The sequence below is a fragment of the Passer domesticus genome, chromosome 9 (assembly GCF_036417665.1).
Source record: "Passer domesticus isolate bPasDom1 chromosome 9, bPasDom1.hap1, whole genome shotgun sequence".
NCBI lineage: Eukaryota > Metazoa > Chordata > Aves > Passeriformes > Passeridae > Passer > Passer domesticus.
The window spans coordinates 37,472,790-37,500,150 of NC_087482.1; the positions used below are offsets into that span (position 1 = coordinate 37,472,790).

The 27,361-nt window shown below is 45.1% G+C and overlaps 1 protein-coding gene across 2 annotated transcripts; it reads right to left on the reverse strand.

Annotated features, from left to right (window-relative positions):
• Positions 1–2,574: 2,574 nt before the first annotated feature.
• Positions 2,575–25,383, reverse strand: IHO1 (interactor of HORMAD1 1). 2 transcript variants are annotated; one of them, XM_064432813.1, is made up of 7 exons: positions 24,639–25,383; positions 17,021–17,180; positions 15,519–15,676; positions 13,662–13,710; positions 12,887–12,974; positions 5,668–5,771; positions 2,575–4,894 (listed from the first exon to the last, which is right to left on the reverse strand). In XM_064432813.1, the coding sequence occupies exons 1-7, from the start codon at positions 24,692–24,694 to the stop codon at positions 3,572–3,574; spliced, it is 1,938 nt and encodes a 645-aa protein (XP_064288883.1). In that variant the 5' UTR covers positions 24,695–25,383; the 3' UTR covers positions 2,575–3,571. The 2 variants fall into 2 exon arrangements, with proteins under 2 accessions (XP_064288883.1, XP_064288884.1); XM_064432814.1 differs by lacking the exons at positions 17,021–17,180; positions 24,639–25,383 and adding an exon at positions 16,842–16,865.
• Between the last annotated feature and the right edge of the window lie 1,978 nt (positions 25,384–27,361).

Sequence of the window (27,361 nt, forward strand, 5' to 3'; positions counted from 1 at the left end):
CGGGGCACGGCCGGGGCCGCCGCCGGGACGGGATCCGCAGGGCCGGGCACGGGGGCGAGCGCGTCCGTGGGGCTCAGCTCAGTCCGGGGCAGGTTCGGGGGGACTCCCGGGGCCGGGCTCTCCGTGGCGCAGATCCTCCGGGACGCGGATTCCGGAGGGGCACCAGGGCAGGTTCCCGGGGGTCAGGACGCGGCGGGGCGGCGGAGGGGCGATGCTGCCCGCGGGGCGGACAGGGCTGCCCGGCCGAGGCTGGTCCCGGGGCCGCCGGGGGTAGGCGGGGGGAGAGGGGCAGTCGGACCCGCTAGCAGCGTCCTGAGGAAGGTCTGAGGGGCCCTACCCCACACCTGCCCCACACTTGTCTCTCAAACGCCCAGCACGGATATTCAGGACCCTGGCAGCCACTGGGATGTGGGACCCTGCCAAGGTTCAGGTAATTAGTTAATCTGCTTAATTGTCCGGCTGGAAAACTGCCCACCCTGCCCGGGCTTGAGCTGGCAATGGCACGGCCAGAGCGTCAAAAAGTCACATCAGCTCAGGATTCCATCCTGCAGGGTGACACCTGCGCTCCAGCTCCCTGCCTGCACCCCTGCTCCTCTCTGCCTGTCCCCATGACAGCATCTGTGTGCACAGTGTCCCACTCCTGCTCCCTGCCACCTCTCCACCCCCGGGGCACTATGTTCACCACTAGCACATGAGGCATTCCTGGTCCCCGATCACTCCTCTGCGGGGTCAGGAGGCTGCGGCAGCCAGCTGAGTGCAGGCTCTGGGAATCTGGGCAATGCTGGCACACAGGGCCCAGAGAGCAGGCAGGGCAGGCAGCTGGTCTGGGGATTAGTGCTGGGGAGGCCACACAGGGGGAGGGTGCAGGTGATCCTGCACTGCACCATGCACTGCCAGCACTGGGCACCACTGCAGCGGGATGGACTCATGCTGAGGAAGGTGCAGCTGCAGTGCTGAGTGTGCAGCGGGGCTGTGGGAAGGGAGCTGGCTGTGCCCTGTATACCACAGTCACTGGAGCACCTTTAGCACAAGGCAGGGGCACAGCAGCCACCTCCACATCCCCGGTGCTGTCAGAGGTTTCCTCCTCTGCCAAGTGACTCACTGGCAGATGAAAATCTGAGCCCCTGCTCTGTGCTGCCGCAGCAGCCACGTGCCTGCTGCCAGCACAGCTGGGGGCGCTGGGTGCAGGATGCAACCAGTTCCCTCAACCCCTGTGCCCGTGCCGCCTGGATGTCACAGGCTTTCCATCACTGTTCTCCCCCTTCTCCAGGGTTCTCCCCCAAGAAAGGCCCAAAACTCCAGTTTCAGAGTTTCAGAGAAAATGGCCCCAGTTAAATGCCCTCAGACAGACTGGAACCCAGCTTTGCTTTGTTTCTTACCGTTTGTGTTTTATGGTTCTGCCCTGTGCCCTCCATGGTTCTTCTTGGCTGTGCTGCAAGAGGAACCAGCCTGGCACCTTCCCTGGTTGAAGGGTGGGACAAGACCCTTACAAACACTGGTACTGGCAGCTCCATGGACGCAAAGGCCAGGAGAAACTACACATCCCTGGGGCATGGCTGATCCAGCAAGGAGCCAGTGACAGTGAGCTGGGAGGCAGGACCAGCTCCGCCAGGGTGCAGGCAGAGTATCTCGGAAATCTGCTGCCATGCAGCACACACACTTCCATTTTTGTCCAGCAAGGCTGGGAGAGGAGCTGCATCCTCACAGCCATATTGGGGCAAATGCTCTTGTTGGCAGCTCAACCCTGGAGGAGACCCCGAGTGGGAATAGACAGGGGGACTGTGGGGGCCAGAGTGGCATGCTGGAGCTTCATCCCATTCACCAGGGAGGTTGTCCTGTGCTGCAAGGAGCAGCCTATTGCTGGCTGCTCTTGCTGTTACACCTCCATCTCCAGGGATTTTGTTTTGCACTGTGTTCCAGTGTGTGTGTGGCAAGGGGCTGCAGGGTGCCCAGGGCAGCCCTGCATGGCACCCCACGGCACTGATGCTCCATGTCAGCCCACCAAAGAGCCAGCCCCTGCTCTGCCTCTGCGCAGGGGCTTGCAGCAAACACCTCCAGAGGTCCCTCCAAGCTCAGCCATGTGCTGCCGAGCTCCCTGCATCCACAGCAGGGGCTGCACAGAGACCTGCACCAGTCCTTGCTAATGCCGAAGTGCACGGAGTGGCAAGCCCACCAAACAGGTTTTGCCCAGCGGAGGCCGTGCTGGGGCTGCTGGGGAGGAGGGTACACCAGGGCAATGTGAACAAACAGCCACTCCTGCTGGCAGCCATCACCAACCCCTTCACTGACAGGGGTGTCCCAAGGCTCTGGGGGCTCCCCATATCTAACCACCCCCCCCTGCTCAGCTTCTCCTTGTTAATTAACATCACTGGACCAGTGTTAAGCTGGAAGGGTGAAGGTTTCTGTCTTTAAACACCAGAGAGGAGCTAAAAAAAGAATCTTCCCAATTCCACGATTCAGGGGAGTTAAACAGCTAAAGAACAGCTGCCTGTGCTCCTGCTGGAACAGGACTCTGCCTCTCCCCAAAAGACAAACAAACAACCAAACAAACAACCCAACACAGAGACACTGGGCTCTGGTGAAGATGAGTTTATTAAAGCCAGAAGAAAGGGAATACAGCCATTTCCCTTGGGATAGCAAAACTGGATAATTTGAATTTGTGGCAATCTGGTTTTGTCAACATCAGAATGTTTCTTTTGCTGGTAACATTTCAGATCAAAAATCAAACGTGACACCAATGCCTGAAGCAGTGAGAGCTGCCCACAGTCTCAGCTGGGTACTCTGAAGAAAGTTGCTCTGCGGGAATTGGGACTGTCCAGACATCTCATCTCTGGATCTGCCTGTTGTATCTTTGCTTTCTGAGAACCACTGCCCTTGAAAAAGTATGTTGGAGAATTCCTTAATCAGCCAAGAGACACAAAAGACAAATAAAGTAGAAACAAAATAACTTCCTGGAATGTCTGAAACAGAGGAATTTCAGCCTGTAAGGAGAAGAGATACAGTACTGGAAGAACCTGAGACGCTGGGGTTTGGTTTTCCTCAGCTAAACCTCTCCCTGCACAAAGTTCACAAACAACTCCTGAAACAAATCTGAACCTGATAGAAATCAACCAGAACAACACTACTCTACTAAAAACCTGAACTTTTACATAACAAACCAACAGAGATACCATGAGAGAGGAACAGAGTGAAGCCTCGGGCCACAGAGATAGCATTGTATCAATCTAGCTGAGGAGTTTCCTGTAGATCTCAGTGCCAAATCTGCCTGAGCTGACAGTCTGCTCTGCCAGCCCTCTCCTCCCTGGGCATGTCAGGTGTGTAAATGCTGTGGTAAATCAAGCCCATGGCATTTCTGCTGGGAGTGGGGAAGTAAAGCAATACAGATCCCTTCAGCTTTCCAAGCCAGGGGAGCCCTGCTTAGACCCCACATAGTCCCTTACAATATCTCCAAGTGGGCAATGGCACTTTCAGGCATCCAGGCCTGAGTCGTGCAGGTAACACACCTAGAAGAATAAACTGCAACTGAAATGGTCATCCTGCTCTAAGGGCTCCGAGCATGAAACAAGCCCCTTCAATCAGAAGAATCACAATCTAACAGTAAAGAGCAACAGGCTGTTTTCTGCTGAGCCAGCGGATTGACAGGATGTGGTTTCTTGGAGCTTGAGGGGCTTTGGAGGTTGAAGTAGTTCATTTGCTTTACACCTGTTGTGCTACACAGGGAAAGTACATCCTCCTCGGGTGAGGAATCCAAGAGATACCTTTTTACACTGGAAACATTCATTGTTTTTTTAATTTCAAGACTTCTCTTTCTTCCGCTTGCAAGTTGTTGCAGGCTTTTATCAGAGTGTGGCACTGGTGGGAAATTCTTTGTAAGCCCCATCTGAGCACTGCTGAGGATCTGCTGATGGGGAGCTGCAAAAACCAGGTCAGAGTTTTCTGAACTGACATCAACCAAGTAGCTGTGAAGGGAATTTTTTCTGGAGCTTTCCAAGTCAATAATCCCATTTGCCTTCCTCTGCTTCAGCCCACTCTCAGCACATCCAGAGTGTTCAGCTTTCCCCTTAGTGGAGTATGTTGTCTTTCTCCTTATTGCTTTTTTCCAGGACATCCTTCCTGGACTCCATTTTGTTTTGGTCCCTACAGCTGCCTTCTCCACCTCATGGTCTGTGGACCAGTTGCTGTGTCTTTGCCCAGGTGTGGTTTTCTGTGTAGAATGGTGGCAAACTTGAGGCTGCTGCTGCTGTGAAGGTGTCAGGGGTTTAAACCCTTGAGAGCCTCTCCTGAACGCCTTCCTCAGTGGGGTTGGTAGAGGCCCTTCCAGTGGTACAGGACAGTGTTTCTTCTGACTGCTCCCCAACAGGTGTCTGCCAGCCCAGCACATGCAAGGACGGGCAGCACAGCTCTGTGTCTGCAAGCTGCATTTCGCCTCCTGCAAAAAGGTGTTTGCTCTGCCACAGGCTGCTGTAGCAATGGGGCTGGCTTTGTCTCCTGAGGCTGGGTTCAGGTCACCCTGAGATGTGCCATGTCCAGTGGCCTGGTTCCTTCCAGGGGAGTCTCTGTGCCGCTGCCCCACTGTCACACAGGGGAAATGAGACCAGCCTGAGCAGCTGCTAACTCCCCTGCCTGGGCAGCATGGCCTGTGCAGGTGCTCCTCACTCAGGACACAGTGCTGGCACAGCCCAGGGGAAGTCTGGAAAGATTTATCTGTCGTGTGAGGGGGCAGGCTGGCACTAGACAAGAGCATGTGCTGTTCAGCTGAGGTATTACCCGGCTTCTGGAAGCCAAGTTCTTTGCACACTTTCAGGAACTGGTCATTCAGCCGGGCTGGCAGTGACTCCAGACCCTCCTTCAGCAGCTGCATACTGGATTTCATATCCAAAATCTCCGCATCTTTCTGGGAAGTAGAAAGCAGAGAACAAGCAGTAAAAAACATACAAAAAGGCACAATAGTAAGGAAGTTTTAGGTAACATGTGTCAGTTTGGTACTGACCCAAATATTAGCAATTTGTATCTCCTTGTGTAATAGATATCCTCAAACTGTCCCACAAAGGTGAGAGGTTTGGGACTGGAGCATCCCCCTAACCCACTGTGTGTCCCCTCTCCTAGGAGCACTGCCTTCTCATGTGCTGGTGTGACACATCCTTGCCAAAATCAATTCCTGCAGCAGGGCCTTTGGAGAAACCAGCCCTGATCAGGAGATCTCTGACAATTCATTCTTGTGTCACTCAAATCCACTTGTTTTCTTTTCATATCCTTTCTCCTCTCCCTGTGACACACCTGGCTGAAGGGACAAGGTGCTGTACTCCAGCGAGGTGCTGTCCCCTCACAGGCATGCACTGCACCATGTCTCCAGCAAAGGCATGTGTCAGGTGAGGAAGCAGGGAGTGCTCCATCACAGCCTGCCACAACAAGGCACTGTTGCTTCTTCTCTTACCGACCAGGAATTCATCAGAGCTTACAGCACTGCTAGCCAGCATTTGGGTAAGCCTCTGTCAGTATCTGGCCTAGAATTAGCTTTTTAATATGTCTTTCCTCTTTCATTATAACAGGAGCAGTCTGCTTTATAATCCACCATTTGAAGGCAATTTAATATTCAGTCAGTATTTTGAAGAAGCAGGAGAAATTCAGAATGAGGATTTGGAATAAAAGATTAATTTCTTCACTTACGGCTGCAAGTCTCCTCTCCATCTCCAGCAGTGCCTGCTCCATTTGGCTTTTTTCTGTCAAAGCTTTCAGCACCAGGCTGCAGTGACTTTGAAGAGCATCTTCCACTAAATGGGGAAATCAATAAAAACCACATTTGGTCTTTCATTTGTAAATATGAATAAAGTACTACCAGTACTATTGCTACTTCCTGCATGGCTTGGCACGAATCACCACATGATCCTCCTGCTGTGATCTCCCAAACCCCGAGCAATGAACAGTGGGGTGGATTTTTAATGCAAGGCACTTGACATTTATAAGATGCTGCACACAGGCCAAACCTCATTTACTGCCCTCTGTTAATGTGGCAGCTGGAGAAGAGAGGCTGTGCAAAGCTGCAGAATTTGGTAGGCTGAATGCAGGGAAGGCTGAGGCTTGGTTGTCTGCCAGGTGCACAGCAGGCATGGCCAAGGCAGGGGGACCCCAGTATGGCTGATCCACCCCTGTACAAACAACACTCTCATGCAACCAGGGGATGGTAAATGGGGGTTAACAGGATGAAAGAGGTTAATGGCTAAGAAGTGCAACCAGAGAAACTGTCAAAAATGCACAGGTGGCTGAAAACTGAAGGAAAACTGCTAGTAGGAATAGAGGGAAATTGTGAAGGGGTGTGCAAAGAATTGGAATTTCCATTTGCTAGTTATGGGAAGACATGGGGTCAGAAACCACCTGAACCAGGCAGCTGTGCTCAGCACTTAGTAGTGGGGGCCACAGCAGAGTCCTGTGGAGGCACAGGCTCCCTGGGAGGGTTTTAAATTGGAGCAACTTGCTCTTAGCTTCAGTCAGTCCTGTTGAAAAACTGATAAAACCCCAGGGATTTGTGTTATATGACTGGATAAGAATATAACTCCCCATACAGCTTCAATTACTCTTATAGGAACCACTGCTGTGCCTAATACAGTATGGAATGGGAACACAGTTTGCATTGTGTGTGGAGATGAAAAATATTTAGCAATCTTGTGGAAGTGTACTTTAAAATTGTAAATTAGGACAGAGGGAAAGAGCTGAGAACAAGCAGAGGGAAAGAACTAAACATGTCTGGTCTTTCCTGTGAAGGGTGCAGAAAGGTGTGTACAGATGGTGTGGAATGTTGGCTGGTTGGCATAAAACAGGATCCAAAGCACTCTTGCTAAGGTAAAGCACTGCCAAGCCAATGGGCCAGGATAACTGAAACCCTGGAGTGCTGGAGCACTGCATACCTGAGAAAAATCAGAATAAAGCCTTCATTTCAACAAGCTGCTACAAGAGCTCTGGCAATTAATGAATCTTCTTTTGATACAGATCCAAGGTGTTTGATTGACTTTGGTGTCAGAGGAGCTGAGAGCCCATCTGAAGCTGTTCCTGCTCACCAGTGTTTGTCTCAGCTCCTCGCTGAGCACCTCTTGCCCCCAGTGCTGTGCTCAAAGGCTGCAGAGCTGCAGGGCACTGGGGATCCCTTCTCCTCCTGCTCAGCTCTTTTCATTAAGCTTCCAGGGACTTAATTATCTCAGTGAGCTGTGGCCTTCTGTCAAACTGCAGATAGAATTTGTTAAAGAGCTAAAAACTATTAGGGAGCGGCAGGCAGAAAGTGATTTTACAGGCTTTGCTTCTGTGAAAAAAAAGGGATGTTTTAAAATTTTGGGAAGGAAGAAAGAAAAAAATCTGAGCAATTATGGGCTTAGAAATTTGTTCTTATATGGTGAAAGGTTTTAGAACAGACTTTGAGGAGAAAAGTACTCAAATATATGAAGGGAAATAGAATAAGATTTTATAAAAGGTGGATTGGGATTTAATGCTCTAAGACAATGCAGGTGACTTCTTTGTAAAAGACAACACCATGGCCTTTCTGTAGATTCAAACAAAGCTTTTCACTGGAAGTTGTCATGTAATATTAAAAAACAAAAAAGGATAAAAAAAAGGGTAAACAAAAAATAAGCCTCAACTAAATGGAAAACATCAGCTCTTGAGCTGAGTGGCATAAGGGGACAAGGCAGCTCTGACAGGTGCTCATCAAGGCCTTCTCATGAGCCAAACAGGCTTAAAATCTGCTATAGTCACCTGGGTGCAAAAGCCAAAGGGCATTCACTTAATTAGCAAGTGACACAAGTGCAAATGCCAGCACCAGCAGGTGAGGCAGGGCAGTGGGGTGTGTGCAGGGCACCAGCTCTGGCTGATGGAACTGCTATGCACCCCAGTCTGGAAGCCCACACACCTTCCCAGCTGTCCTGTGCAAGGAAAGAAGGAGACTGAACTAGACATGGGCAGAGAAAAGCTACAAGTTAATTAAGTGCTTACATGGTAATCTCCTCTTATGAAAGGAGATTGAAAGTGTCTGTCTCATTCAGCCAGCACAGCAGAGGCTGGAGGTGCTGCTCAGGGATGGGCACAGGGAACGGCACCTCCTGGCACCAGGAATCCCCTGTGCCCAGCTGGGCTTTTAACTTTGCCTCCTCCAAAGGAGCACAGTGCACACAGCTGTCATTTGGGAGACAGAACCCTGCAATTGTCTTATTCATGCATCATCCTCACACACATTGAATTAAAACCACCTCCCAGACTTGAGCTCGAGGGGAATTTCTCCATCATTTCAGGATGCACATCACCACATGGCTTTGCCTTGTTCTCTGTAGGAGCTTGGCTGATTTCTGAGGATTATCTGCACTTATTTCAAACAATATGCTGTTGCAGACAGTTTGCTTGCTGTTTTTAATCTTTTAATGTTTTTCTCTGACAGCTTTAGACTGTTTTAGAAACCTGGAAATCTATAATTTGTAGAACGGCTTTGTAACGGGGGAGTGAATGTTTGAGTGGGCCTTTAAGATGTTTCATCTCCCTGGTTAGAAACAAAGGCTACCTGCAATCTGAGAGCAGGTTTTGGGGGAGCCTGCCAACCTACAAAGAGAGGGAAAGCAGCAGTGACTAAAGGAAGAAACTCCATTCATGTCACTTTATCACCCTCCATGTCTACATCGTGAAGATACAGGAAGGGCAGCATCTGCAAGCTTACCTTGTCTTGCTGCTCTTCCCCATATGCTTAATTTTAGCTCAGGATTATTTTTAAAACTTTCTGATTTCCCTAATCTATCTATTCTTCTTCAACATAGTATCCTCAGTCTAAAAATAGTCCTGCATCCACTGGGCTTGTGATCTGCACATACATTTGACTCAGCACAGCGTGCTGCCGGCAGCAACCAGCAGCCAGCCTTTTGAAAGTGTTTCGTTCATTCGTGTGGGAGTATTCTGCAGAAAAAACCCTCAGTACAGAGGAGGGGCACTCTCCTTCCCGCCCTGTTTCCATACCTAGAGAAGTGTTCAGACTTGTCAAACACTAATAAACAAGGTAAAAATAAGTGTTAATAAAGGCTTACCCAAAAAACAGGCCTTGAGACGGCCAAATTAGATCAGATCAAGGACCCTGTTAAGTCTCTTTTCTTTGAATATGATCAAGAAGGGCTGCTTCAGAGGTTTTCTTCAAGTAAACCCTGCAGCAGATAGTTATTGAATAACTTGATCACAGACAGGAAATCTTTACTCAGTTAATGAGTGACTTATGCACAGACTTGTGCCTCTCTTGAGGTAATTTAAACAAAGCAGCTTTTTACAATCTGAAACATCACTGTGTTTTGATTTGCTGTACCCTTGTGTTCGGATGCTGCTGTTTACAATAATAACATTTGGAATGTGAAATCTGGCATGAGATAAAAGGCTGAAGGACCTCGGGGTAGGGCTGCCACCCTGTGCTGCAGAGAGTTCCTGCAAATCAGACTGCACCCGGGTGCAGCTGCACTCCCAGCAGCTGAAAACTACAGCCTGAGCAGTCAGGGGAGGGAGCAGCAGCCTCCCAGCCTAGGAATATTAAACAGCAACTGCTTCTGATGTGTCTCTATCATCATCTATGCAGCTCATCCTAAGATTGGCACTAACAGCACAGACACTTTAAATAACACTTTGGAAGGAGGTTGGTTCCCCCATGCCCAGATTCAGTAGGGGAAATTGGAGCTGCTATAAACCTGGTGAGACACAGGCAGGGAAGACAGCTCTGGAGCTCAGCAGAGCACTGCATGTTCTCCCTGGGCAGCCATGGAGCTGTGCCAGAGGGTGAGACAGCTGGGCTGATATGGCTGCATCCTGCTCAGATATACTCCAAGCAGTCAGCTGGCAGGTTTGTGCAGGCTTAGCCTGGGTCCTGTTCCACAAGACAGCACCTGCATCAGGGGACTGTGGGATGAGCTGCCCCTGATCTCACCTCTCACACTGCTCCAAGCCCTGAATTGTGACAATGAGGGGTTCCAGTATCTACTGGAACATCCACACTTCCTCTCACCATCCATACTGAGGTGTTTTGGAGTCTGGTTAAGTCCCTCAACAGCTTTGTCAGTCACTGCATGGCTACATGGGAAAAACCATTTTTAAATCAGTTTTAAACTTTTTGACTTTTCAATCCATACAGGACATAAGGAAGTTTGAATTGGGTCAATTCAGCTCAAATCTCACAGTTTTAAAGACAGCCATGTCCCCTAGAAACTTTGCCAGCAGCTGCTGGGCCTGGGGAGGCTGGAAGCAAGTCATGTTTGAAAACTGCTCACTGGGCCCTGCATCTTGTCAGAGAGCTGCATCACCTCATACCTCTGCAAGTGACATGTTGCACATGACTTTGTCACCCTTGATGGCAGTGTGTCAGAGGATTGCCTGTGGCATGCAGGCTGGGAGGATGCTGCCCATGTGCACTGCAGACAAGGTGTTGTGGAGGATTCAGCTGTTCTGAGCTGTCACAGCTGGAACTACCAGATACCAGAACAGCAAAGCAGCACAGAGAGGGCTGAGTGGTAAATATTGACAGTTGCATAAAAAAATTGAAGGCTTTGATAGAAGTGTGGGTATGAAAATTAAAATGTGAAAAATATGAAAAGAAACAAGCTACAGGAGTAGCAACCAGAAGGGAAGAGAAAATAATGAGTGGGCAAGTCAACCAGAGAAACTGTATGTGTGTAAGGTGGAAGAGCTGAGGCCACAGGGTCTGTCTGCCCCTTTACATCCCTGTGCACTGCACACCAAGATGTGAGCAAGGCACAGAGCACCTGTGCCTCTGTGGAAGCTGCTCAGCCAAACCTGGTATCATCTCCAGGGCCAGACACAGCTCCATCCACTGTGTGCAAGCACATATGGACAAACACTCAAAAGAGAACATTTTAAAAACCCTTCCTGCACAGACCATGCCAGCCCAACAGCACTGGGAAATGCTTTGGAAATACATTTTGAAAAATATTTTCTGTTTTGCTCTTGGCTTGTGGCTATGTAGACTACGCCAAATACGCTTGCTACCCACTGCTAAAAATGCAACCTGTGATTCTCCTTATAAGCTTTTAATGAAGACAGACTTGATTTCAAGTTCCACCTTCCTTTGCTTTTCAGAGCTGTTGGAATGTTCTGGTGCACTAGTTCTCTTCATCTTCTGCATTCCTCTCCTACCTGTGAAATCCTCCTCTGCCACTGATTTAACACGTCTTTGCCATGTCACCCACATCCCAAGGTACTGTATCATCACTCACTGGCATTCAGAACTTTATTAGCTCTGAATTTAGCTCTTTCACCTGAGTTTTGGAATTTTATACCGGTTTTTCAAGGGAACTGCCACTTTTCAAGGCACTAGTGTAGGTATATATTTAGTGGGAACTTAATTATCCATCACTGTGATATCAGTCAAATGACAGTGTTTATCTGCAATTAACCAGTGACAGATGAACCTCCCAGAAATATAAAAAGAACAACATTGTGCAGCATGTGATGATTTTCATTATATATTCAACATTCTGCAGCATGATGCATTACAGAAAGTGCCAATTTTTCTTTTCAATTGCTTTGAAAATCTAGCAGCCTGCACCTCTGGGAGGTTTTTCATTTCATTCAAGGCACATTCATTGGAAATGGATATGGAGACAAAACAGGACAACTGAGTAAATGGTATGGAATGAAGAGGGGGAGCCATGAACAATAGATTTGATTTTCAGTGCCATGACAACAATTTCTGTTCACGAGGTATGTGAAATTAGGCAAAGTCCTGCTGCAGAATGGACAAGTTGAGACACTGAAGTAATTAGGAGATGGGAAAATGTGTAAGAGGGAATTTGCTGTGCTGGCCAAAGCAGACAGATTTTTGTTTACATTAGGGTCCAACCAAGAGCACTTGCCAAGCACAGCAAGGGAATGTTCTTAGAACAATGAGACTGGTATTTCAAATGTACAGCCTATCATGGCCTCCAGCATAATGAATCAGACTCCACTCTTTTTGCTTGAGAGGGCTCTGTTGATTTAAAAGCTATCTGTCAGAGATGTGCTTTGTGGAAGCCACATTTTGCCACACAGTGAACACCACTGTGCTTTTGTGCAGGTCTGCTGCCTTCATCTCACAAGATACAACTTACTTCACATTTCTTGTTTATATTGAAAATGGCCTCTTGTTCTTGCACAGAGCAGAGCAAGCTCTGAGCAGTCCTGATAGAGTGTTGATAAAGCATCACACCAGCATTAAAAATTAATGTACTCTCAAAGGCTCAGATCTAAGCTAAATTAGAAACAATTTCTTGAAGCATTTTCCCTCTGTAAAGACTTCTGTGATTAGCCACTTGAGAGACAGAGTTGTTCAAAAGTATTTTATATTATTAGCTTTTCTGGAGGTCACCCTTTTATCATGGCAATAGTGTGCTTCACTATGTGCTTCTCATTCAAGAAATGAGCAGTACTAGTTTTGTTTACATCCAAAACTTAATCACTTCAAACACAGAGGAGTAATGAAAGGCTTCAAACTAACATATGAAAATCTGAGAAAGCCCTAAAACCTGAAACTGGATACTCCGGATATTTATATCTAAGTTATTTCTACTGTGTATTCTATTAGTACTCCAGATAGTCTAAAAATGATTGTACTCCAGACAAAACACAAAACCAGAGGTGTGTTTATCAATTTGAGCACAGTGTCTAACCATGCCACACCTAAGTACAAGAGAATGGAGAAAAGGAAAAAAATGAGGTAGTAGGAATGGAAAAACTGACAAGTCCAAACCATGGATAAATCTTGTTTTCTCTCCTCCCTTAGGGAGAACAGCTGTGAGCAGAATGACTTGCCCCGTTCACCCCAACCTCCACGCTGACATTTGGCAGTTTGACTGTGCCCTCTGCTGTTAACAGGAGCACAGGAAGGACTTACATGTCTTGAAAAGGGTTTCTAGGCAAACCAAACTGGATTTGAGTTTGGAATCAAACATTTCTTCAAACTTCTCAAAGAACACTGGCAGCTGTAAAAACAAAGGTAAATGGGAGAATTAAAACGTTGCCTTTTCTTTGTTTGCAAAATCACATCCCCAGATGCCACAGAACAATGACTGCGACTCATGAAATGGAACAGCCTGAAAATGATTGTTTATCTGTCACTTCAAACAATTTGTCCAGCTGTTGATTGCAACCCCAAAGAAGATGTGGGAAGGCTCAAAAGGCTCATGAAATCCGAACAGATTTCAAAAAAGAGATACTGATCTGTAAAATAGGATTAATAATAACTAATAAAATTAATTACAGAAGTGTTGGGGGAGAGACCTTCACCTTCAGACCACAATGACTAATCCTGAGAGTAGACTGCTTTCTTCAGGCAGAAGGGAAAATATTTGATATTTGCAAGCTTCCACTACAGCTTGTTTTGCTCTATAGACCCAGAGAAGTTCCACCACTGGCTCTGAGGCAAGTCCCTAAAGACCTTGACCCTAAGGCCACAAAGGCAATGGTATATGCAAAAAAACCCTTACAGTTGTTGGTTTAAAGTATTTGAGTGCTTAAGACACACAATGTAATATTTTAGATATCAGCAAAAGGAGAGATACAGCAAAGGAAAGTGAATACTGAATAGTCTGTATATTCAATGAGCACTGAATAGTCTGTAGTATTTCTAACTCTTCATTATTTTACATTCTGAATTTGAAGTAACTTACCTCTTGAAGCTTGTCTTTGATGCTGAAAATAAAGGAGCTTAGGACTTCACTAAAATGGAAAAAACCAACAAGTATGAATCAGAAATGTAAATTACTGAAGTGTACAAAAATTAAAAAGATCACTGTAAAAATGAGACAGGAAGCACTGCAAGGCATAGTGTAGTATGAAAGGGTAGCACAGAAACATGATTACTTCAGGGGGTATAACCCTTTGAAGTCACCTCAGTTGTTTAAGGAAAACATGGATTCTGCAATGTAAAGTAAGAAAAAAATCCATATTTACACATGCTCGTATATATCATATACATGAAGTGATGGGGTTTTTGCTCTCAGATTTTTGGCCTCTCTCAGATTTTGAGTTGGCCCTTGCCCAGCTGCCCATTAGCTGCTGGGGTGTGACCAGTGTGTTATCTCTCCGGAAGGAGCCAGCCTGTGCCGTGACGTGCCAGTTGCTGCGATACACGGGTATTGTGTTTGGACTAAAATAACTGGGGGAAAAACAGGGGAAAAGCTTCAGCATCAACAAAGCCCAGGCCAGCAAGAACAAATACTGCAAATCCTTTTCTCCTGAGATTATGCCTGTGGTTTCTGTTATCTGTCCTTTTAAGTTGAGCCAGCGTATCAGGAACCAGGCTATATTCATGATTAACTTGCCACACCAAAATGCACGGATGGTTGCTAAGCAAAGTGATAACCTTTTCCTCTCTGAAGATTCAGGTCATTTTAAGTCAATCATTTGAGTGATCTAAATTACAATCAAAAGCCATAAATATGCAGAGGCCAGGTAGAATCTAGTTATGAGAAATCTCTCTAGCCTTATGTAAAAGGAAGATACTAATTTTCTTAGTCAGACTTGAGGGGGATATAAATTGATAAATTATACAGTTATCTTTGAAAAGATAATATAGTTATTTCTAAAAACAGGCTTCTAATCTGGGAGCAAGTCTGGAGTGTAGGAAGAAGCATAATCCATTTAAAGAAAAAAATAAAGAATAATTATGAGTGATGCCTAAGCATTTAAAACTACTTTCTCATTTCATTACAAAAATCTTGCTCTAATAGGCAATTGAGAATAAAATTTTTTCTTATCATAAATGCAGTGCCCATTGAAAAGGTAAGAGAGATACATAGCCAGATTTGATCAAAGGCTTTTAATAAAAACACACTTCACTTTGGATGTTACATTACAAAATGTACAGTGCTAAGAATTATTTATAGGTGCACTGGGGAGTTTGCCATATTTCATTTTTGAGCTTCAAATTGCTGGCTTGTTCCTTGAAGTCCTTCAGGACCTATAGGTACCTGCAATTCTTGACATCTGACAAAGAGCAGATGCAAATTACATTAGCAAATAACACTTGACTGTTACAAAAAAATCCCCAATGCATAAAAATCTTATATGGAAATAAAATTATAGATATATGTGCAGGTTTATAAAGATGCAATCTGCACACAAGTGTGTTTGGCAATCCCCTCATCTGGCCCAAATGTGAAGGCCATCCTCAGAGTCCCTTATATCACTCTCCACATAGCCTATAAAAGTTTGAGAAATAAGGGTTTTCACAGATAATCAATACAGAAAAAAGAAACAATGCTGATTAGATAAAGACAAAGGTAAATTCAGGTTGGAGTTTTCTGCTCATTGGGGCTTATGGCTGAATGTGTTACATAAACTGCAAATAAACACTATTCTCCTACCTTGCAACTTTTCCCAATTAGAAATTATTTAAAACCTGAAAATACTTTTCTTGGAGAAATATTCAGCTATGCCATGTATGGTTTGTAAGAGGGGCAGAAGGAGCTGCAGAGAGTGATAACCACCAGAAGAAAAAGAATTTCCAATGGATGTCTACATACCGGTCATATTTGTCCTTTATTTTGCTCTTATTCACTTCAAAATTTTCCAAGACATTTTTCACTCTTCCTGCACCAAAATTAAGAGAACCTTTTTCTCTTGTTTCTTCATCAAATAACTGTGGTTTTGTCTGGTATTTGGTAAAAATACTGGGCTCACTCTGTGACACAAACAAAAGAAAATTGTTGAAGTACAAAAATAATCAGAACATTAATTAAATGTTAACCATTGTTTATCCAGTGCAGACAGACTTCACAGTGATTGGACATGACAGATTACACTGGATGAGGAGATTAAGAATTTTGTGAGATTATGCCTCATTTAGTGTGCCTACTTAGATCAACTGCCTGTGGAACTGAGACCCAGCCCAAATTCTTCCAGACACAGGCTTTTCTCTCATCTTGAGGATTTTCAGTTTGCTGCAATTATAAGGTGAGCAGGAATTTTTTCCCTTCAATGTTCAAGACAGAGACTATAAATGAATTTCAGTGTTCCTGAAATTGCAGAAAAGTTCAAGTTGTCAGTAGAATCTCCCTGTACAGGAATCTAAAAAAACCTTATTGAATTGCCTGGTGGATGACATCATTTTGCTGCCAACTAGCAACATCAACAGACTGTAGATGAGTTTTTCACATGCTTCAATACACAGTCTAAAACAAGACATTTAATATTAATATGAAAGCTTCATTCTACAAAATCTCCAGACACTGTGACAAAAATGGAAATGTCTTTTCCTTAAAACGTAAGAAAATGCAAATTCCATTAATGCTTTTTAATTGTGAAAAGTGAATTTCCTGTTTTGTATCTGATGAAAATTGCTCCTAGGCAAAATGCATAGGACAGCAGATAGCATCTGGAACTGAAGGACAGCCTGGAGCCTCCAAGCTGGCAGCAGTGCTCTTCCCTAATCTTTGCTCCAGGTGTGTTTATTCAGACCTGGTTCTCTCTGTTAGCTGTGCAGGAACTGTTTTAGTGGAGCCTGGTAACATCAGAAACCATGAGCTGTAGGAGGAATATTGTGAGCATAGAAACTCTTCACCCCTATCCAAAATCATCCAAGCATCTACCTTAACAACAGTGCAGCAAGGTCATTGTCAGTGCAGGGAAGCAAACACTGAGTAGCTCTGTCATCCTTGTGGAAAGCTAAGGAAGTGAAATACATCATTTTTGAAAGAAAATAGATGTAATATTCTAACTCAGCTAGGTAGGTGGTCTAAAGACATTAGCTTGAGAATAATTTCATATTATTTTAGTAACTTTAAAAATGTGATTGAAGAAAATAATACCTATCTCAATAATAATTTCTAGCAATCTGTTATAAATACCACATTCATCTGACCAGGCTGCTCCTTTGTCTTGTCACAGTAAGGATGTGTATGTAGGAAGAAGACAACTTGATTTCAGCAGCTACTGACATTTGCAAATGTTACCACCCGATTTCAGCCCTTTCCATTAACTTTGCATGGTGGCTGTGCCTGCACAAGGCTGGCTGAGTGGGACTCACATCCTGGGAGTTCTGCTGTCCCGGCTGCGTGCCCAGCTCCAGCGGCGCTGCTGCCGACTGCGCATTCTCCGGGCACAACTGGGAGCCAAAGAGCAGCTGAGAGTCACTCAGGCTCGAGTAGTCACTGGCAGTGCTGCTCCTCATGGAAAACTTATTGGGCCTGAAATGGGGCAGAGGGGATGTGAATGAGTCTGGAGCAATTAAAAAGCCAAACAAAATTCCCTACATGGCCTGCTGGAAGTGCTTGATAGTGGCCCACCCCAACATGTTATTTTTTACTCTCTGCTTGGAAGGTGTTGTTCGTATAATGGAATAAATTTGAGTTATAAGATAAACCAGATGGGTTATCTTAAACTATCACATCTACACAAACAGAGTGTGCTAGCTCCACATTCACCCTATAGGAGTGAAGGTGTTTCTCCAGCATGTCCTGCAGACAGAAGACCAAACCCAGGACTGGGCATTTAACACAGCTCATCCTACCTGCCTTGTCAATCAGTCTTGGTTAAAGAGACACCTTGGGCTCCTAGCAAGTTCTGGGTCTCTCCCTTTCAGATACCCTGGGTAACAATTTCTGTTGGAACACAGGTGTTGCTCTGATCAATTGGAAGGCAGTTCCAAGAGAATAAACCTTTCTGACTTATAGTTGACATTTCTTGAGCATTTATTCTCCAGATGCCTTAAGTCTGATTTATTCTCCAGATGCCTTAAGTCTGACACAGTAGAACAACAAATAAATAGAGGTAGCATATGGCTGGATGAACTGATATGAATTGTTGGAAGTATTTCAAACATATTAACATGCTACTCAAAAGTGCTCTTCTTTCCCTTGAGCGTTACTCAGATAAATCTTTCCTAGATACCCTTGACTTTCTGCTGTGTTGCTCTGATTCTCGTCCTCTTCAGAAACACTCTTGTACTCCTCTCCTGCTTTATGGACTAGGCTTGTGGCACAGGACCAGCTTCTCTCAGACAAGGGCTTCCCTGCACAGCTGCACTTCTCATTGTGTTGGAGGCTGGCTTCAAGTTTTTTAGTTAGCGAAAGTACATACAAAAGACTTCTTTCATTTTTCACAAAGAATTGTAGAAGGATTTGGATTAGAAGGGACCTTAAAGATCACCTAGTTCCAACCCTCTTGCCATGGGCAGGGACACCTTCCACTGTACCACTTTATTTAAAGTGCTATCCCTTCTGGCCTTGAACATTTTCAGAGATGGGGCATCTACAGCTACTCTGGGCAACCAGTGCCAGTGCCTCATCACCCTCACAGGAAAGAATTTTTTCATAACAATCAGTCTAAATCTGCCATCTTTCAGTTTAAATAATCACTATTCCATTGCTCCACATCCACAAGGTCTGGCAGAGTGTTTAGGTTAGGACCAAACACAAAAAAAGCTGTGTCAGGTTTATATTCTCAGTTCTTGCTTTTTTAGAGCTACCAAGATGGAGAGGTGTGTTGCTGCCTTGGGAGCTGGGAACTAGAGACCAAAATAAACGCAAATAATTAACGAAAAATTTACACAAGATTTTTCTTCCCTATCAAATGATACAAGTAAAGAAGAAGGAACAGGATAATAACTCATGTGTATAACAAGAGATGATCACCCCAACATTTATTAGCAGTGACATGTTTGGTTAATCCCCAGTTTTGGAAAGAGCCCAAACATCACAGACACAACAGGGAAAGGATTTAGCAGCAACACTTGAACTACTCAGTCTCCATTATATAGTAGTGTCACTGACAATATCATATTAATGCTTTTGGCTTTAAGCTCACTGAGTACATTGAGCTGCAGGCAAAAATAGATGAGGTATGGGTTTCTGAATTCTCAAAAAGCCTGATAAGTCCGTCTGAATTCAAACCTTCTTCCTTAATCCCTCTCTGGACCCCAGATCTGCTAAGAAAAAAATCTGAATACAATTTTACTTGCACAGCTTCTTGTTTCCATCTCAGCTAAGCTTTGTAAAAAAAAAAAAATAATTCTTAACCTACAGGCAGTATATGGGGGAGACATGAGCACATAGGCTGACATGACCTCAGGCAGAGACCCTGCCTCCAATGTGAGTAGTACATTTCCTGCACCAGTTTTCTAAATCTTCCTGTCTTCCAGCCAAAAAAAGCTCCCTCTTAGTTTGAGGAAGGGTTTTTATAATATTTAGATGCTTTATAGTCTTGACAAACCCCCTTGAAAGTGTCCAGTGCAATTGGTGAATATCACACCCCACAGTACGCTCATTTTCTCAGATGCTTCATGTTATTTACTACCTGAAGCACAAGATTCTCATAACAAACATTTTATGAAGAGTTTTGAGCTGAGAGGACTTTATGAGCCAAGTGACTTCCTAGGTTTACTCTGCACTACAACCAAAGGCAGCTGTTGGCTGCCCTGGAGCCCAATTTTTCTGTCTTAAGTCCACTACCTCAGCAGTTGGTTTAGGAATGATGGCACTTTTGCAAATTAAAGGGGGAGGTGAAACAGATGTCTCTTTTGAATACACTCTGAGCAATGGATTTCTTTATCATTTGCTTAACACTGCTGGCAATTAATTTACTAACAAGACCATCTGGGCAAGCCATCAGCCTGGCCATACTTGGCCCAGGCCTGTCCCTGACAGAGAGATCAGACAACGATGATCACGTGCGGGATCAGATCCGTGATCAGGCAACTCCAGCTCTTCCAACCACCTGACCATTCCCCTCAGAAAGCCTGAGATGCAGGGATGCATGTTCTGTCCTAAATATAAACCCTTTCCCAGAAACAGCAAGGAAACATCCCAGGTATGCAGTTCCACTTAGTAGTCCCTCCTAAGTGAGGAGTGCAATAGTTTACCTCAGGAGAACTTCTGGCTAACATGAGCCACGCCCCAAATCGTTGGTGTTGGTGTGCATAACATTCCTCTGGTACTGGCATTAGCATATGCATCCAAAGCAAAACCAACTTTAGATATGTAAAACAAGTTCTTGACAGCTCCAAAAAATGGTAAATCATCCTCTGCTGACTGATGGTCAAATGACTTCATTTTCCAACTTAACACAAGGTATTGCAATATTGGCAGCTCCAACCCTTTCTCGTGATACGAGCGTGATCTAAAAAATCTGCAGCGTTCTGCATATCTGGGGGGGTCAGCTGGATCTTCTCAGTCTCTGTTTCCTTGTTGTCAGTGGAAATTCCCCCTTTATAGAAGGAGCTAGAACTTTCAGGAACTTCTTTCATTTTTCTAATATTCTGATTTCCGCTCCAAGTGTTTTAGCACAATCACGTGCAAACATTCACCTTTCATTCAAAGGTTCTGCCTTACCTCAAAACAAACATGGCATGCAATAAATACCCTCTTCTTAAGTTTCCTAGATGTTCTAGGCACATTGACAAACTAAAGCTTCCTAACTGTAAATTGCCATAGGCATCATCAATCTTTCTTTAAGAGCTGATATTCGTATTCTGTTGTTTGGATCCGTCCTAATGTGCCAACACCAAGGTTTAAGAGTCATTTGAAAAAGCAAACTGAGACTTCTACAATATGCAATGTAACATTTATCTGCAGTGCTGCTAGAAGTGATTTTCTCTGGTTCTGTCATCCCCACTGAACCTGTGCCAACATCCTTCTTCTTCTCAAGCACTGTGGGTGAAGCTCACTTATACCTTTCTGACACATTTCTTCAAAGTGCAGTAAAGCCTCTTTCCCAAAGAAATCTTTCTCTCCTAGTAGCAGTGTCTTGAGTAGGATCAGTGCCATAAAGTCTCTCTCCTCCTGGTTTCCCTCCAGAAAATCTCACAGCCCTTTCTGCTCCTCCTCATTTAGGGACCAGGACTGAATCACAACAAATCCAGCATAAATTCTGGGAGCTGCCATTCACCTTCTCTTCCTCCTGGCTTTAGTCTGTATCTGTAGGAGCTGTCTCCAGCTCTGCTGTTCTGCTCTCATCCTCAGTGTCAGCTGCCTGCCAATGTGTCAATGTGCTCAGCAAATGAGCAAGAATCAACCTTGACTTTGAGGGCAGGGGAGCTGGAGGAGTTAAAATCAAGGATTTTCAGCTGCTATTGCAGCCTCCAGCCATTTGCCATCTCTTCACTGGAAACAGTCACAGCAGAAATTTATTCTTCTGCTTCCTGTCCACTGGAATGGCACGACCTGCTTGCTGCAAATAACTTGCACCACATCCTAAAAGGAATTTCTACAAACACATTCTGGCACTGGCCCTAATGCATTAACCACGATGAAATCCCTCTCAGTTATTCAGCTCAAACACTGCCTCCAGTTTCCAGATTTCAGGTTCAAAATCCCTCTGGTCTTATTTTAATTTCTCAAGGTCATTTTTACTTCCTGTTAGTTTATTCATTATTCATTCAGCTGTGATTCAATACTACCCAGACATCCTTTCCTTGGCATCCATGTAACCCTCTGTCCTGAGCTGGTTGCCAGTTACAACAGAGCCTTTTCCTTAAGAGGAGATTGGCATTTCTGCAGAGTAGCTCTGTTTGCTCCCACAAAATGCATCCCCAACCATATTAAAAGTTAGGTATCTGGAGACAGGGATTTTTTTGGGTTTTTTTTGCTACCGCCCCTCTCTAGCCTGAAGCCATCTTCCAGCCTGCACTTGCAGCCCTGGTTTCTCATTCCTGTGAAGCTCTGGAATTTTACAGATGCTCTCCTGGTCTTTGTCCTGGCTGTCTCCTTCATTTTCTGCTTATTCTTGAACCCTGATGTAACTTCAAAATATGTGACCTTGTGATTTGGGATGGAATTTCATGGATAATGGATTGAATGAGGTTTTTAAACTCGGAAGTTATTCTTAACAGCAGAAATAAACCATACAGAGTAGTGGCCCAAGTAGGCTGTAACTTCAAGAAGCTGTTTAGAATGCCTCTTTAATATTTTCATAACTTCTTGGCCTTACACACTCTCTGGCAGGCTTTCTGCTTCTGATGTCTTTGGAAGTCAGTATATGAGTAGCTTTTATGCATTTAGCAAGTTACTTCTTTTCTCATGATACAAGAAATTTCTCATAACTTCAATTTCAAATCTATATAATCAAGTCTAAATAATTTTTTCCCTCAGGCAAGCATTTAACCCTTTGGGCTGTACAGTTTAATTTAATTTTTAATGAGGTTTATTATTACTATTCCAGTGTCTTTTCTCTTTTAATTAACAGTAGTGGATTTTTTGGCTTCTGCTGCTCCTGCAGAGATACTGACTCCAGTTCCCTACTGCCACTCTCAGGGTAGCACTACAAGAGCAAACAGCCTGAACAGGGATCTTGTGCTCAGTTCAGGGCCAAGGCAAGATGTGTCTCTTCCCCTGGAGCCCCCTGGCCAAGGCAGGTATTGATGGTGTCTGAAAATGCCCTTTCAGCACCACACCCCTGTGATGCTTATCCAGTCAATCAAAGGCTGATTGAAGCATCGGTGCTTTTGTGGCTGCTGTTCTCACATCCTCTGTGATGTCCCTCTGCCAGCCCTCGTGGCTGGGCAGGCAGCAGCACTGCTCTAACGTGGCACTTTCTCTAATGAAGGCTGGCATTTCAATCCATACAAACGGTGTCCTTTGTCAATGCACTCCATCTGAGCCTAAGCTTGCCCAGTGTAGCTGTCATGTGGTCCCCTTCCACCCTCTAAAATCACTGGCACCCTGATACTAATTGTCCAACCTGATAATCTTCCCTCTGCTTCATTTCTAGTACCTTTATCATGTCATTATTCATACATAAAACCAGGTGGAACAGGGGTTCTGGTGCCCCACACCCTATTTCTCAGGCTGTTGGTGTTGCAGAGAAGCACTTGTGCGTCTGACAGATAACAAATAAAACCCAGAGCACTTTTGGGCTTGTGCAGAGCTGTGTCTGCGAGGGTAACGCATCACTGGAGCTCTGCATTTCCTGGGGACCTGGTGGCAGCTGCTCTCAGAAGTAACACCCTGACTCAAACTTGCAAAGAACTCACAGAGTGAGTCATACTGTGCCTAGATTATACGCTGATTTTATGTTTCATTTTAAAGCTCCCTGAAAGAGTTTTCTGGGGATTAAACAGCATACCCTGCTGTGGTGGGAAAGGTTTCTAGTAATAGAAGTAAGCCAGGGAAAAGTAATCAACACTTTTGCCCTCTATTTCAAATACACACACACACAAATTCACACGTTCCTGTGGGAAACTTTTCTGTCCTTTAGAAAAAGTTAATTGTCCACAGAAAATTTTCTCCCCCTTCTTACCTCCTCTAAAAACCCAGCTGCATTTCCAGTAACATTTTATGCCCTATTTGACCCTTTTGAACTCACTTGTAAAAAATGTGGAAAATGCTGAGGAGTGGGTGTTAAAATCTTGCCTATATTTTCTTCCTGCATTAATAAATGAGTTTAAAGGGAAGATGTTGTAGGTGATAGGCTACTTTGGAGGAGGAAGAAATTCAAGTGATCCCTTTCCAAGCAGGCATCTGTACTTTTTCCACTCATTTCCTTCCCTACGGCACAACTCTACAGAATTATTTACATATTTTAAAACTAGATCTTATATATCTTGTATATAATATAAAAAATACAATTATATATTTTACATGTACTGTGTCTATTTAATAAATTCTCTAAACTTCTCCTCCTCCTCAGTCTCTGATCGGAAAGAAAGTCACAGGTTTTCAAACTTAGAAAAAACTTACTGAAAACTAACAAACCTCCCCAAAAACAAACAAAATAAATCCACAGGTACCAAGAAGACAATAGAGTTAAGCAATGCACAATTACAAAGACAAAACTGTGACAGATATAAATAAATTTTCCCCTGAATTGGCTCCCCTTTGCCCCCTGCATCTGTGCAAAGTTCAATTAATTAATATCTACATGACAAGCATATCTATAATGGGCAAGAAAATTACTATTATGTTTTCATTATCATCCATCATTTTGGTAACATCTGGCCAAAGAGAGAGTATGACTAAAACTGTGAATTTGAACAAGTTAGTTATGTAAGTGGGTTATTTAACTAACAGAGGGTCTGAGTACCAAATTCATCAATTAACTTTTCTGGAGTCAAAAAGGGGATTAGTGCCACTGCCTTTTTTAGCCATGTGATACAAAGGATGCTCTGAAGTACAAATTCTGCAGCTTGTCTTACATATTTGCCCTCCAGATGTTTACATCTGAATATTTGTTGTTTCACTGTAGACTGTAGATGCACAGAGCTCTAGCTGCTCTTTGGCTTTTGCTGGGAAAAAAAACAAGCCAGTGTATAAATGCAGGATATGGAATAATTTTTGAGTTACATAATGTGCAATAATATTGCACATCACGATTCGTTCTATCTGCCCTCTGCACAGGCAAGAGGAACACTTTACTTATCTAATGAGATGAGCACAGCTCACAGGGCTTCCCCAAATACACCCTGAATGGACGAGGGTCCAGCTTCCAGCCAACGCTGATTTTTAGATTCCCACCAATGGTGGATCTATGGCAGTGCTGGCAGGCTGGGAGCATAAACAGGATCCCAGGGCAGGCTAATGAATTTCCATTAGACTTCCCTAATTAGCCACAGATCAGTTCTGGACGCGTTTCACCTCACCTGTCATCACCCCTGCCAAATGTTTGGTTTTACACCCCATCTCTTCTCCATCTGTCCCCCCACCCATGCTCACCCAAGGGCTGTTGGTGTGCTCAGCATCTCCTTAATGTTCCAGACGTTGAAGTTCATGTTGTTCTCAGGGCTGACACCCCTGCAGGGAGCCCTCAAACAGCACCATGGCCCTCACGGCCTCTCCCCACCAGCAGGTGGACAGTGCCTTTTGGGGAGGAGGGAGATGGAAGAAGATGACCAGCCCCACTCAGGGCAGCATCACCCGTGTCCTGCAGCGGTGGGGACAGCCCAGGGTGACACGGCCTTGCAGGCCCAGGGCAGGCCCGAGGCCCTCCACAGGCCTGGGAGGCAGCCAAGCGCTGGGCCTGCCCTCCTGTGGGGCCGCAGGGCCTCGGGGCAGACCCTGGCTCTCACCCCAGCGCTGGGGGGCCCTGCGGTCAATCTAGGCCTGAGGCTCCTTGGGGTCACCCCAAACTCAGAGTTCCTGGATCACACTCTGAGGTTTCAGGGGGCTGGGGGTCCTATGGGGGTCTCTGGGTCTCATCCCAGGGCTGAGGGTCCCGGGATTTCACCTCAAGGCTGGAGACCCCTGGGATCAGTTTGGGGCTGAGGGTCCTGGGATTTCACCCCAAGCCTGGAGGCTTCTGGGCCTCACCCTGAGGCTTGAGATGCCTCAAGGTCCTCTGGGGGTCTCAGGGATCACTGTGGAACTGAGTGTTCCTGGCTGTCCCCTGGAGATGAGGGTCCCTGTGGTCACCTCAGGGCTGAGGGTCCCTGGATCTCACCCTGAGGCTGGGGGGTCTCTGGATCTCACCTTGAGGCTGGGGGGGTCTCTGGATCTCACCCTGAGGCTGGGGGGTCCCTGGGTCTCACCCTGAGGCCATGGACCCAGGATCAGCCCCAGCTCCACTCTCTCTGCACACCAGCCCTTGCCCCTGGCCTGGAAGCACAGCCCCGGGCACAGGGGGTCATCACAGGACACCGAGAGGAAGAGAAAGCTGAAAGCTTGGAACCAACACACTGAGAGCTGCTCCCATGGGAGCATGGCAGCCACAGCACCCATTCCCTTTATTTCCAGAGGCTGTGTGGTCTCTCATGTAAATACCTCTGGCAGAAATGCAGAAGGATTTAATTTCATCCATCAGAAATATGACAAAAATAACCACCATCTAAACATTCCCCAAAGAAACATTCTCAAATATGGTTTTACTGGATTTTTTTTGCCTTGTGGTTCCATAACACCCATGTTTAGGAATGTAGAAAAGGCATGCTTGCTTGCCTATTTTTTCTTCCTTTAATTCAAAACTATTTTAATACTAGTTAAAATGTTTGTTTCCTGGCTCTGAAGATACTCCATAAGCACTTAACCACTGGAGGAATAAGGCTGACATAAATTCATGGATAGGTCAGGGAAATTACTTACATTCCCCTTGACTCTCTTCTGCCTTTAGTATTAAAGGCAGCCTGGAGCTCAGTGGTGTCAAAATAATGGCTTTCTTGATGTATATATCTGGTTTCCTAACCAAATTCCATGAAGATAAAGCTTTCACTTTAGATTAAAAAAAAAAAAAATTTGGTCTTTTGCCCATAAAAGTCTTATTGGAGTGATTTCACTGCATTGCTTTGCTTGACATTACAGCACTAGGGTTGGTTTAGATAGCTTGGATTAATCAAGGCAATTTGATACCTCCCAGTTCAATGAGGAGACTCTGATGTGTTGATTTTCTAGGACCAGAGTAGGGAGTTACAGCTTGGACCATATTCCTACTTCAGGGATGGAGTAGTGGCTGGGCTGTCCAAGGCAGCTATAGGCTGGAAAGCAAACCTTCCTCCAGAGTGCCAAGCAGATGGAAATGTTAATGTTTATTGTGATTTTTAAGTAAATAAGAGCCTTGTTCTGCTCCTGAACTGCCTACGGCTCTGTTGTACAGGCGAGTACATGGCACTGCTGCCAAGAGCCCTGCTGTGCATCCAGGCCCTATATGGTCCTGCATCATAAACAGTGATGTTCCAGCATTTTATTGCTCATGATTGAAAAGCTGGCCCAGATCTCCCTGCAGAAGGAACTGTGAAGTCCTGTACCACTTGCAGTGCTTCCACTGCCATTAGAAAAGGAATTGCTGGTGCTGTGCGCACTGGCGATAAGGCTCAACATGTTATTTTAGGTACTTAGAAAGAGCTATTCCTATTTCTGATGAGCCTTCTGGTATGAATGTCTAGCAAGTTTGTGGAATATGATAAATGAGATTTTTGTATTTCCATCTCTCCTGACAACGGAAAGAAATTTCAATATGGAAACACATTTTTTTAATTATAGGTCTGACAGCTACCTCCATTTCCATCTCCCCCGTCCATAACATGCTCTGGGGAGATTAACCACGTTGCCAGGCGCTAGCTCATAACCCTCCTTATATCTGAAATAACAGTCTGTGCTTCCAGCATTAGGGAGGGTAGCCAGATACCTTGTAGTCTTTCCTTTAGTAAAAATTAGCAGAAGCTTCCAGGAGATAGACAGCAATGTACTTGGTACATTCCTCAACTTTTTCGACTTCATATCACATTCCATTAAAAATTCACAGGAGTTCCTCAGTTAAAAACATGTCAGTCTGCAAAAGTGGTCAGGACCCTCACTCTCCATTCCTCAGATGTCCTTGAACATTTTCCTGGTAACTTTTCTCCCCTCATTCAAATGGGATTCTGGTCTTGTGCTCATAAGCAGAGATAGAAAAGAATGACAATTCCACCCTTAATGAGAGGTCCTGTTGCACTCAGGTGGAGGAGCCA

Coding starts and splice junctions, on each gene's coding strand:
- IHO1 (XM_064432813.1), bottom strand. CDS start 24,694: ATGAACTTCAACGTCTGGAACATTAAGGAGATGCTGAGCACACCAACA. Junction 5,772..12,886: donor AGAAACCCTTTTCAAGACAT/GTAAGTCCTTCC, acceptor TTCCCCATTTAG/TGGAAGATGCTCTTCAAAGT. Junction 4,895..5,667: donor TGGAGAGGAGACTTGCAGCC/GTAAGTGAAGAA, acceptor TCTACTTCCCAG/AAAGATGCGGAGATTTTGGA.